At 39.7% G+C, this 13,929-nt stretch overlaps 1 protein-coding gene across 1 annotated transcript in view; it reads left to right on the forward strand.

Annotated features, from left to right (window-relative positions):
- The window catches only part of ALMS1 (ALMS1 centrosome and basal body associated protein), a 223,335-nt gene that overhangs the window by 66,730 nt on the left and 142,676 nt on the right, over positions 1-13,929 (forward strand). Inside the window, exons 9-10 of the mRNA XM_072766940.1 lie at positions 5,224-5,565; positions 5,707-13,791. Coding sequence (XP_072623041.1) covers positions 5,224-5,565; positions 5,707-13,791 — 8,427 coding nt within the window. The remainder of the gene's footprint in view (positions 1-5,223; positions 5,566-5,706; positions 13,792-13,929) is intronic.

Raw genomic sequence — 13,929 nt, forward strand, 5'->3', positions numbered from 1 at the left:
ATCTTTGCCTTTTGATTTAATTGTTTAATCAGTTCATGTTCAATGCCATTATTGATTAAGATTGGATATATATTTGCTGGGTTTCTTTTTGTTTTCCATGTTTCATGTCTTTTTATTATGTTCCTATCTTACTGCTTTTTATTGGACTTCGTGAATATTTCTAGTGTCACATTTTATTTGTTATTTTTAAAGATTTTATTTATTTGAGGGAGAGAGAGAACAAGCGCATACACACAGAGGGAGAGGGAGAAGCAGACTCCTTGTTGAGCAGGGAGCCTGATGTGGGGCTCCATCTCAGGACTCTAGGATCATGATCTGAGCCAAAGGCAGATGCTTAATTGATTGAATCACCCAGGTGCCCCAAGTATCACATTTTAATTTCTTTAATGATTTTCTAGCTAGTTTTTTTAGGATATATTCTAGTGGTTGGTTTAGGGCTTACAAAATTTATCTTTTAGAATATATACCTTATTTATACTAACTTAATTGTAGTATGATACAGAGACGTTACTCCTATATAGCTCTATTCTCTATTTTTTGTGTGTGCTGTTATTGCTATACATATTACACCTATATGTGTTACAAACACACAAGAATACATTGTTACATTATTATACTTATTTATATAATTTTATGTATGTTTAAGGAACTGAGAAGAGAGGTAGTATTTATAGAACTTATATTAATCCTTCTAATTTATCATTTTTAATTCTCTTCATTTGTTCCTGAATTTGTTACCATCCAGTGTCTTTTCCTTACTTCACGCCAGCTTTGCTTCTACCTGCCTCTTTTTGATGTCATTGTCAAATATGTTACATTTCTATGTTATAGCCCCCTTAACATAGTTATATACATATCACTTTGTGTAAAATTGCTTTTAAAATCAGTTAAGAAAGGAAAAGAAATATGGAAATATGCTTTTTGTAATTACCTATATAATTATCTTTACTAGCACTGTCTTGTTTTGTAAATTCAAATTACTCTCTGGTATCACTTGCTTTCAGCCTGAAGAATTCCTTTAATATTTCTTGTATATGATGATTCTGCTACCAACAGATTCTCTCAGAATATTTTTATTTCATCCTTTTGAAAGATAGTTTTGTTGGGTTTAGAATTCTTGGTTGATAATATTTTTGTTTGAGCCTCTGAGTATGTCTTCCCACAGTCTTCTGGCCTTTATTGTTTCTGATGAGAAGTCAGCTGTTACTCTTATTACAATTCCCTTCTATGTGATTGGTTTTCTCTTGCTGCTTTCAAGATATTCAGTCTTTCAACATTTTGATTATGATGTATTGGTGTGGATCTCTGTATTTATGCTGCACAGAGTTCATTGAGCTTCTCAGATGTGTAGATTATTTTTCCATTTATTTGAGTCTTTTCCCACTTCTTTCGTCAGTGTCTTATAGTTTGCAGTGTACAGATCTTTCACACCCTTGTTTAAATTTATTCCTAGGGTTTTTTTTTTCTTTTAAATATAATTGTAAATGGGATTGCATTCTTAACTTCTCTAATAGTTCTTTATTAGTGTATAAAAGCATATAACTGATTTTTGTATGTTAATTTTGTATCCTGCAACTTTACTGCATTTGTTTACTAGTTCTAACAGTTTTTTGGTAGAGTCTTTAGGGGTTTCCATATGTAATATCATGTTATGTGTAAATAGAGATAGTTTTACTTCTTCCTTTACTATTTGGATGCCCCTCCCCCCTTTTCTTGCCTAATTGTTCTGGCTAGGATTCCCAATACTATGTTGAATAAAAGTGGTGAGAGTGGGATATTGTTCTTGATCTTAGAGGAAAAACTTTCAGCTTTTCACTGTTGTTAGCTGTGGGGCCTTATATATGGCCTTTGTAATGTTGAGGCATGTTCCCTCTACACCCCCTATATTGAGAGTTTTTATCATGAATGGATGTTGAATTTTGTCAGTTGCTTTTTCTGCATCCATTAAGCTGATCACATGATTTTTATCCTTCATTTTGTTAATATTGGTGTATCATATTGATTGGTGATTTGCAGATATTGAGCCATCCTTGCATTCCTGGAATAACACCCATTTAATCATGGTAGAATCATGATTCTTTTAATGTATTGTTGAATTTGGTCTGCTAGTATTTTGTTGAGGATTTTTCATCTATGTTTATTGGAGTAATGGCCTGTAATTTTACTTTTTTGTAATTCTCTTGTCTGGTTTTGGTATCAGAGTAATGCTGGCTTTGTAAAATGAGTTTGGAAGTGTTTCTTTTTATTTTTTGGAAGAATTTGAGAAATTTTGGTATTGATTATTTGACACTTCCATGGAACTCACCAGAGAAGCCATCTGGTTCTGGAGTTTTTCTGTTGGGACACTTTCGATTATGGATTCTAATTTTAGTATTTGTACTGCTGAAGCAAGCACTTGATTATGGATTCAAACTCCTTACTAGTAATTGGTCTACTGAGGTTTCCTGCTTTTTCATGATTCAGTCTTGGTAGACAATATGTTTCTTCTAGGCTGTAAAATTTTTTGCTGTAAAATTATTTGTAGAAAGTCTTTCATGATCTTTTGTATTTCTGTGATATCAGTTGTAATATTTCCTTTTTCATTTTCGTATTTTATTATTTGAGTCCTCTGTTTTTTGTTTTTTTTTTGGGGGGGGGGGACAGAGGTGGTAGTGATTTTAGTTAAAGGTCTGTCAGTTTGGGGATCCTTGGGTGACTCAGTGGTTTAGCACCTGCCTTTGGCCCAGGGCATGATCCTGGAGTCCTGGGATCAAGTCCCATGTCAGGCTCCCTGCATGGAGCCTGCTTCTCCCTCTGCCTGTGTCTCTGCCTCTCTCTCTCTGTGTCTCTCATGAATAAATAAATAAAATCTTTAAAAAAAATAAAAAAGGTCTGTCATTTCTTTATCTTTTAGAAGAACCAGACCTTTGTTTTATTGATGAATATTTTTTCTATTGTCCTTTTAGTCTACTTCATCTATTATCTGCTCTGGTCTTTGTTTCCTTCCTTCCACTGGCTCTGGGCTTTGTTCTTTTTCTGGTTCCTTAAGATGTAAAGATTGGCTATTTATTGAGATTTTCTTATTTCTTGATATAGGCATTTGTCCTATGAACTTCCTTCTTAGAACTGCCATAACTGCACTCCATAAGTTTTGGTATATTATATTTATATTCTCATTTGTTTCAAAATTTTTTTATTTCTCTTTTTGCTTTATTTCTTCAGTCTTTTTTTTCTCAGAAAACTTTCTATAACTTCTATTCCCTTACAAGTTACTTTGCAGATTACATTCATCCCTTCTCTTTTATTTTCCTTAAAGAGTTAATACTTGGTTCTGTACTTCCTTATCTGATAATTCACTCAATCCATTTAATTCTGTATTTAGTTGCTTTATTGAAGTTCACCATTGGGTTTAGAACAGCAGTCACTAATAATTTAGTAAAAAGAGTTCAGAATTTGGAGTTAGAATTAAAAGGTTAAAGTATGTGTGTTTGTCACTTACTGTAGAACTCTGGAGAAGTTATATATCTTTTCCACTCAAAATGTGGTCTGTGGGCTAAAAATATGAGACATCACTTAGGAGTTTGTTAGAAATGCAAATTTCTTATCCAACCCTAGACATATTAAATCAGAATCTGTAAGTTAACAAGATCTCCATATTGAGAAGCAACATTATATCTTCAACTTTGAAACTTAATTTCTTTATATGTAAAGTGCAGACAGTCCCCCATTTAGGATGCTTTGACTTAGGATTTTTATCTTTATGATATGCATTCAGTAGAAACCATACTCCAAATTGCGCATTTTGATATTTTCTTAGGCTAGCCATATGTGGTATGATATTCTTTTGTGATGTTGGGCAGCAGCAGAGCCACAGCTCCCAGTCAGTCACATGATTATAAGGGTAAAACCCTAATAGGCTTACAACCATCCTGTACCCATATAACCATGCTGTTTTTCACTTTTCATACAGTATTCAATATACAAGATATTCAACATTATATTATAAAATAGGTTTTGTGTTGGGTAATTTTGCCCAAATTAGGCCAATGTAAATGTTCTGAGCATGTGTAAGTTAGACTCGGCTAAGCTGTGATGTTTGGTATGTTAGATTATTGTATGTATTTTTGACTTAATATGTTTTCATCTTATGATGGCTTTATTGGGATGTAACCCTATTTTAAGTTGAGGAATATCTGTATAGATAAAATTTGTATATATCAACCATCTTGCCATCATCTGACATACCATGTGTTTTACCAATTTATTTTTTATCTACTTCCTGCTATTAGAATGTAAGCTTTGTCTGTTTATTGCCTTATTTCTATATCTAGAACTGTGACTGGCACATAGTAAACATTAATTTTTTTAAATGAACAAATGGAAAAATGCATATTTTGTCAAATCTTGTCATTTTAATTTTAGTCTTTTACTTTCAACTGCCATTTAGAACTAGAAGTACTATTTTAGACAATACAGAAATTTCTGTTGTACAGAAAGTTCTAATAGTGTTACTTACGGTATTGCATTCCATTTGCACACGTCTTCAGTTCTACAGTTCTGATGTAATCAATTAGCAGCTCCCTGTGCCATTTAGAATTTAGTTCAAAATCCTTGATGTAATCTTTAGACCTTTTATAGTTTCATATAGTTAAAAAATATATATATCTTTCTCAGGGTACATTCCTTAGAAGAATCATTTAAACCCACTGCATATATAGCATCCATCTGGGCCATATTGCATTGCCCTCGTAGGACTTGAGGAAAAGCGGAACCCATGAAAATAAGTTGATGATTATTTGCTATGCCATGGAATAAAGTATTTTGTATCTGATTCAGGAATTGTATGTCTTTTACTAACATACATGACACAATAACAAGTTAATTTGTTAGACTATAACTAGGGTGAAATTGAAGCCCAGTCTGGATAGCATTTTCCCATTATGTTAAAAATTCTTTAAAAATCCAAATTTAAGATCAATATAATATCATATCAAATGGATATGCTATTTTTAAACATTACTCTATTGTTGAGTATTGAAATTATGTCTGCATTAGTTTGCTGTTGTAAATGGCTTTGTAATTAATATCTTTGTAAATATTTGTCTCCTTTGATGACTCTTTTCTTAGGATTCCTTACTAGAAGTATAAAGGTCAAAGAAAAGAAAGCTTGTTATATTTTTTTATGCATAAGATAAGTATTTCTTAATTAAACATATATTAGTACTAATAAATTTCTTTTTTTAGGAGATACTTCTAAAGGAGGCATAGCTGAAATTACTCAATCCAGCTTGAAACCAGGTATCACTACTACTCCTAGAGAATCAGATACTGGATCTCTATTATCCTTGTTCCCTGAGGACTTTCCTCCATTGGCTTTAAGATCCCCTCAAGAGATTACTATTGGTCAACATTCTGATACACTCCACCAACAGGAATTGGTAGGAAGTCATAAAACTGAAGAGACTCCAAAAGTTTCAACTGTTCCTAAACTAGATGACCAGAACACTGGAATATCAACAGTACCTTCTAGTTCCTACTCACAAAGAGGGAAGCCCAGTATTTTACACCAACAGTCCTTGCCAGACAGTTATCTAGCTGAAGAGGCTCTTAAAGTTGCAGCTGTTCCGGAACCTACTGACCATAAGACTAGCATACCTATAGTCCTTCCAGGTTCCTACTCACTTGGAGAGAAGAAGCATTGTATTTCCTACCCTCAGACCTTTCCAGAGAGTCATCTAACTGAAGAGGCTGTAAGAGTTTCGGCTTTTTCTGGTCTTACTGACCAGAAGACTGACATACCTACAGTCCTTCCAAGTTCCTATTCTCTCAGAGAAAAGCACAATATCTTTTATCAACAGGCCTTGCCAGACAGTCATCTAACTGAAGAGGCTGTTAGAGTTTCAGCTGTTCCTGGTCCTGCTGACCAGAAGACTCGCATACCTATAGTCCTTCCAGGTTCCTACTCATTTGGAGAGAAGCCCAGTTTCTTTTACCAACAGGCCTTGCCAGTCAGTCATCTAACTGAAGAGGCTTTAAGAGTTTCAGTTGTTCCTGGTCCTGCTGATCAGAAGACTCGCATACCTATAGTCCTTCCAGGTTCCTACTCACTTGGAGAGAAGCACAAAATCTTCTGCCAACAGGCCTTGCCAAACAGCCATCTAACTAAAGAGACTCTAAAAGTTTCAGCTGTTCCTGGTCCTGTTGAACAGAAGAGTGTAATACCTATAGTCCTTCCAGGTTCCTACTTACTTGGAGAGAAACATAATATTTTCCACCCTCCGACATTGCCAGAGAGTCATCTAACTGAAGAGGCTGTAAGAGTTTCGGCAGCTGTTCCTGGTTCTGTTGACCAAAAGACTGGCATACCTACAGTCCTTCCAGGTTCCTTTTCACTTGGAGAGAAGGCCAGTATCTTTCACCAACAGGCCTTGCCAGAGAATCATCTAACTAAAGAGGCTCTAAGAGTTTCAGCTGTTCCTGGTCCTATTGACCAGAAGACTGGCATACCTACTGTCCTTCCAGGTTCCTACTCACTTGGAGAGAACCGTAATATATTCCAACCTCAGACTTTGCCAGACGGTCATCTAACTGGAGAGGCTGTAAAAGTTTCAACTGTTCCTGGTCCTGTTGATCAGAAGACTGGCATACCTGCAGTCCTTCCAGGTTCCTACTCACTTGGAGAGAAACGTAATATTTTCCACCCTCAGACTTTGCCAGGCATTCATCTAACTGAAGAGGCTCAAAGAGTTTTGACAGTTCCTGGTCCTGCTGACGAGAAGACTGGCATACCTACAGGCCTTGCAGGTTCCTACTCACTTGGAGAGAAGCATCATATTTTCCACTCTAAGAATTTGCCAGACAGTCCTCTAACAGAAGAGGCTATAAGAGTTTCTGCTTTTCCTGGTCCTGTTGACCAGAAGACTGACATACCTACAGGCTTTCCAGGTTCTTACTCACTTGAAGAGAAGCGTAACATTGTCCACCCTGAGACTTTGTCAGACAGTCATTTAACTGAAGGGATTCAAAGAGTTTTGGCTGTTCCTGGTCCTGTTGATCAGAAGACTGGCAGACCTACAATCCTTCCAGGTTCCTACTCACTTGGAGAGAGGCGTAGTATTTTCCACCCTGAGAATTTGCGAGACAGTCATTTAACTGAAGAGGCTCTAAGAGTTTCAGGTGTTCCTAGTCCTGCTGACCAGAAGACTGACATACCTGCAGGCCTTCCACGTTCCTACTCACTTGGAGAGAAGCATAATATTTTCTACCCTCAGACCTTGTCACAGAGTCATCTAATTGAAGAGGCTATAAGAGTTTCTGCTTTTCCTGGTCCTGCTGATGAGAAGACTGGCATACCTACAGGCCTTGCAGGTTCCTCCTCACTTGGAGAGAAGTATAATATTGTCCACCCTGAGACTTTGCCAGACAGTCATTTAACTGAAGGGACTCAAAGAGTTTTGGCTGTTCCTGGTCCTGTTGACCAGAAGACTGGCATACCTACTGTCCTTCCAGGTTCCTACTCACTTGGAGAGAAGCGTAATATTTTCCACCCTGAGAATTTGCCAGACAGTCATTTAACTGAAGAGGCTCTAAGAGTTTCGGCTGTTCCTAGTCCTGCTGACCAGAAGACTGACATACCTACAGTCCTTCCAGGTTCCTACTCACTTGGAGAGAAACGTAATATTTTCCACCCTGAGAATTTGCCAGACAGTCATTTAACTGAAGAGGCTCTAAGAGTTTCGGCTGTTCCTAGTCCTGCTGACCAGAAGACTGACATACCTACAGTCCTTCCAGGTTCCTACTCACTTGGAGAGAAGCGTAATATTTTCCACCCTGAGAATTTGCCAGAGAGTCATCTAACTGAAGAGGCTCTAAAAGTTTTGGCTGTTCCTGGTCTTGCTGACCAGAAGACTGGCATACCTACTGTCCTTCCAGGTTCCTACTCACTTGGAGAGAAGCATCATATTTTCCACTCTAAGAATTTGCCAGACAGTCCTCTAACAGAAGAGGCTATAAGAGTTTCTGCTTTTCCTGGTCCTGTTGACCAGAAGACTGACATACCTACAGGCTTTCCAGGTTCTTACTCACTTGAAGAGAAGCGTAATATTGTCTACCCTGAGATTTTGCTGGACAGTCTTCTGACTGAAGAGGCTGTTAGAGTTTTGGCTGTTCCTGGTCCTGACGACCAGAAGACTGACGTACCTACAGGCCTTCCAGGTTCCTACTCACTTGGAGAGAAGTATAATATTGTCCACCCTGAGACTTTGCCAGACAATCATCTAATAGAAGAGGCTGTAAGAGTTTCAGCTGTTCCTGGTCCTGTTGACCAGAAGACTGGCATACCTACAGGCCTTCCAGGTTCCTACTCACTTGGAGAGAAGCATAGCATTTTCCACCCTGAGATTTTGCCAGATAATCATCTAACTGAAGAGGCTGTTAGAGTTTTGACAGTTCCTGGTCCTCCTGACCAGAAGACTGACAGACCTACAGGCCATCCAGGTTCCTACTCACCTAGAGAGAAGCATAATATTTTCTACCCTCAGACCTTGCCAGAGAGTCCTCGAACAGAAGAGGCTCTAAGAGTTTCAGCTGTTCCTGGTCCTGTTGACCAGAAGACTGGCAGACCTACAGTCCTTCCAGGTTCCTACTCACCTGGAGAGAAGCATCATATTTTGCACCCTGAGATTTTGCCAGACAGTCATCTAACAGAAGAGTCTCTGAAAATTTCAACTGTTCCTGTACCTACTGACCAGAGGACTGAGAAAATAATAGTACCCTCTGCTTCCCTTTCACAAAGAGAGAAGCATGTTATTTTCTCTCAACAACAGTTGTCAGACGGTGATCTAACTGCACAGGTTCTGAAAGCTTCAGTTGCTTCTGGACCAGCGGATCAAAACATTGGACTACCTACATTATCTTCAAGTTCCTACTCACTTGGAGAAAAGCACTGTTACCAACAGGCCTTGCTAGATAGTCATTTAATTGAACAGGCTCAGAAAGTTGCAGCTGTTCCTAGACCAGCTGATCAGAAGACTAGGATACCTTTGGCATCCTCTACTTCTTACTTACAGGGAGAGAGACCCCATATTTTCTGTCAACAGACATTGCCAGAAAGTGATCTAACTGAACAGGCCCTGAAATATTCTGCTCCTGGATCTGCTGAGCAGAAGACTGGAATACCAACGTTAACCTCTACTTCTTATTCACATAGAGAGAAGTCCAGTATATCCCACCAACAGAAGTTGCCAGATAGTCCTCTAGCTGATCAGGCTCAGAAAGTTCCAGCTGTTCCTGGACCAGCTGAAAAAAAGAGTGGGTCACTATCAGAAGCTTCTAATTTCTCCTCACGTAGAGAGAAGCACAGTATTTTCTACCAACAGGAGTTTCTAGGCAGTTCTCTAATTGAACCGGCTCAGAAAGTTTCACCTGTTCCTGGTCCTACTGACCAAAAGCCTGAGATATCAACAGTAACCTCTACTTACTCCCATGTAGAAAAGCCCTTTATTTTCTACCCACAGGGCTTACCAGACAGTCCTCTTCCTGAGGAAGCTCTAAAAGTTACAGCTGTTTCTGAACCAGCTGACCAGCAGACTGGCACACCAGTAGTTCCCTCTTCTTCCTACTCACTTGGAGAGAAACCCAGTATTTTCTACCCACAGGGCTTGACAGACGTTTATCTCACTAAAGAGGCTCTGAAAGTTTCAGCCATATCTGGATCAGCTGACTGGAAGATTGGAATACCAACAGTATCCTCTGCTTCCTACTCAAATAGAGAGAAGCCCGTTATTTTCTACCCACAGGGCTTGACAGATAGTCAGCTACCTCAGGAGGCTCTGAACGTTTCAGCCATTCCTGGACCAGCTGACCAGAAGACTGGGTTACCGTCAGAACCTTCTAGTTCCTACTCACTTAGAGAGAAGCCCATCATTTTCTACCCACAGGACTTGACAAATAGTCAGGTACCTCAGGCAGCTCTGAAAGTTTCAGCCATTCCTGGACCAGCTGACCAAAAAACTGGGTTACCATTAGAAGATTCTAGTTCCTACTCACCTAGAGAGAAGCCCATTATTTTCTACCCACAGGGCTTGACAGACAGTCAGCTACCTCAGGCAGCTCTGAAACTTTCAGCTATTCCTGGACCAGCTGACCAGAAGACTAGGTTACCATCGGAACCTTCTAGTTCCTACTCATTTAGAGAGAAGCCCATTATTTTCTACCCACAGGGCTTGACAGATAATCAGTTACCTCAGGAGGCTCTGAAAGTTTCAGCCATTCCTGAACCAGCTGACCAGAAGACTGAGTTCCCATCAGAACCTTCTACTTCCTACTCACCTAGAGAGAAGCCCAGTATTTTCTACCCACAGGACTTGACAGACAGTCATCTACCTCAGAAGGCTCTGAAAGTTTCAGCCATTCCTGGACCAGCTGACCAGAAGACTGAGTTACCATCAGAACTTTCTAGTTCCTACTCACCTGGAGAGAAGCCCATAATTTTCTACCCACAGGGCTTGACAGACAGTCATCTACCTCAGGAGGCTCTGAAAGTTTCAGCCATTCCTGGACCAGCTGACCAGAAGACTGAGTTACCATCAGAACCTTCTACTTCCTACTCACCTAGAGAGAAGCCCAGTATTTTCTACCCACAGGGCTTGACAGATAGTCAGCTACCTCAGGAGCCTCTGAACATTTCAGCTGTTCCTGGACCAGCTGACCAGAAGACTGAGTTACCATCAGAATCTTCTAGTTCCTACTCACCTGGAGAGAAGCCCATTATTTTCTACTCACAGGGCTTGATAGATGGCCACGTACCTCAGGTGGCTCTGAAAGTTTCAGCTACTCCTGGACTAGCTGACCAGAAGACTGGGTTGCCATCAGAACCTTCTAATTCCTATTCACCTAGAGAGAAGCCCATTATTTTCTACCCACAGGGCTTGACAGACAGTCAGCTACCTCAGGAGCCTCTGAACATTTCAGCTCTTCCTGGACCAGCTGATCAGAAGACTGGGTTACCATCAGAATCTTCTAGTTCCTACTCACCTGGAGAGAAGCCCATTATTTTCTACTCACAGGGCTTGATAGATGGCCACGTACCTCAGGTGGCTCTGAAAGTTTCAGCTACTCCTGGACTAGCTGACCAGAAGACTGGGTTGCCATCAGAACCTTCTAATTCCTATTCACCTAGAGAGAAGCCCATTATTTTCTACCCACAGGGCTTGACAGAGAGTCAGCTACCTCAGGAGGCTCTGAAAGTTTCAGCTATTCTTGGACCAGGTGATCAGAAAACTGGGTTACCATCAGAACCTTCTAGTTCCTACTCACACAGAGAGAAGTCTAATATTTTGTACGCACAGGAGTTCCCAGGCAGTCATCTAACTGAAGAGGCTCTGAAAGTTTCAGCTTTTTCTGGAATAGGTGATCAGAAGACTGGGATACCCACGGTACTTTCAAGTTCCTACTCTCTTGGAGGGAAGCCCATTATTTTCTACCAGCAGGCCTTATCAGATAGACATCTCACTGATGAGGCTCTGAATGTTTCAGCTTCTTCTGGACCAGCTGACCAGGAGACTGGGATACCAACAGTATCTTCTGTTTCTTACTCTCATAGAGAGAGGCCCAGTATTTTGTACCAACAGCCCTTCTCAGACAATCAGTTGGCTATACCAGCTCTGAAAGTTTCAGCTGTTTCTGGGTCAGATGATCAGAAGACCAGAAAACCAACAATTACTTCTGCTTCTTACTCAGAGAGAGAGAAGCCAATCATTTATCATCAAGAGTTGCCAGATCTTACTCAAGAGTCTTTAAATGTTTTCAGGATTCCTGGACTAGGTGACCAGAGGACTGGAATAACAGCAGTAACCTCTACTACTTATTCACATAGAGAGAAGCCTGTCATTTCTTATCAGCAGGAGTTGCCAGCTCCTAACAAAGGTGCTTTAAAAGTTTTAGGGGCTCCTGGGTCAGCTGACCAGCAGTCTGGGATACGATTTAAACCCTCTACTTCCTATTCACATAGAGAGAGCCCCATCTTTTCTTACCTGGAGTCTCCAGATATTACTGAAGAAACTCTGAAAGTTTCAGCTGTTTCTGGACCAGGTGACCAGAAGACTGGGATACATATAATTCCCTCTAGTTCCTACTCATATAGAGAGAAGGACAGTATTTTTTACCAGGAGGAGCTGCCAGATGTTACTGAAGCAGCTTTAAAAGTTTTTGCTCTTCCTGAACCTGCTGACCAGAAGACTGAGATACCAACAGGACCTTCTAGCTCTTACTCACATGAAGAGAAACTGAAGATTTCACCTGTGATTTTACCAGATGACCAGGAGACTGAATTACTAACAGCTCCCCTTAGTTTCTACTCACAAAGAGAAAAGCCCAAAATTTCAACTGTGATTGGATCAGATAACCAGAAGACTCCATTACTGACAGTTCTTCATAATTCCTATTCTCAGAAAGTAAAGCCCGGTATTTTCTTTCAACATCAGCTGTCCGATAAACATCAAAGTGAGAATATTTTGAAGATTTCAGCTGTCTCTGAACCAATTGATGTGAATTCTGGGATACCAATATCTCTTTTTAGTTCCTATTCCCACAGAGAGAAATCTAATAATTTCTACCCACAGGAATTGCCAGACAAACATCTAGGGGAAGGTGCACTGAAGGTTTCAACAATTCCTCTACCAGCCGACCAGAAAAGTCTGTTACCAACTCCTCCTAGTTCCTTTTCACACAGAGAGCAACCAGATATTTTCTGTCAACAGGATTTTCCAGATAGACACCTAACACAGGATGCTCTGATGTTCTCGAGTGGTGTTGGGCAAGTTGATCAGATTACTGGGTTATCCACAGTTACCCCTGGTACTTATTCATATAGTGAGAAGCAGAAGCTAGTTTCAGACCATGTTCAAATGCTAATAGATAATTTACATTCTTCTAACTCCAGTGTTACTTCAAACAGTATGCCTTTAAATTCCCAGGCTGATGGTAGAGTAATAATAAGTAAGCCAGAATCTTCAAGTTTTGAAGATGTTAGGTCTGAGGAAATTCAAGATAGAAGCAGTGGTTCCAAAACTCTTAAAGAGATTCGGACCCTTTTAATGGAGGCAGAAAATATAGCACTGAAACGATGTAATTTTCCTGCTCCCCTTGTCCCCTTCAGAGATGTTAGTGATATTTCATTTATACAATCTAAGAAGGTGGTTTGCTTCAAAGAACCTCTCACAGCTGATGAGTATAATGGTGATTTGCCTCAGAGACAGCCATTTATAGAGGAAAGCCCAAGCAACAAGTGCATACAGAAGGATATTAGCACACAGACAAATCTAAAATGCCAGAGAGGCATTGAGAATTGGGAGTTTATTAGTTCAACTACAGTTAGAAGTCCTCTACAGGAAGCAGAAAGCAAAGCCAGAGTGACCGTAGATGAAACCCTTCGGCAATATAGAGCAGCCAAATCTGTAATGAGATCTGAACCTGAAGGGTATAGTGGAACCATTGGGAATAAAATTGTTATACCTATGATGACTATCATTAAAAGTGATTCAAGTAGTGATGCCAGTTCCTGCTCATGGGACAGTAATTCACTGGAGTCAGTTTCTGATGTTCTTCTAAACTTCTTCCCATATTCTTCACCCAAGACAAGCCTAACAGATAGTAGAGAAGAGGGTGTGTCAGAGAGTGATGATGGTGGTGGTAGCAGTGTAGATTCACTGGCTGCACATGTCAGAAACCTTCTGAAATGTGAATCCTCATTGAATCATGCTAAACAAATACTCAGAAATGCAGAGGAAGAGGAATGTCGAGTACGAGCACGAGGTAGGAGCTGGTATTTTGTTATAAAGGTCAAGCTTATAAACATTATAGTTTAATAATCTGTTTAAAGTTAAGTGGAGTCTAAATTTATTTTCTTGTAGGACTATTAGAATGATTACATTTTCGACCATAATCCAGAAT

Source organism: Vulpes vulpes, chromosome 8 (assembly GCF_048418805.1).
Source record: "Vulpes vulpes isolate BD-2025 chromosome 8, VulVul3, whole genome shotgun sequence".
NCBI lineage: Eukaryota > Metazoa > Chordata > Mammalia > Carnivora > Canidae > Vulpes > Vulpes vulpes.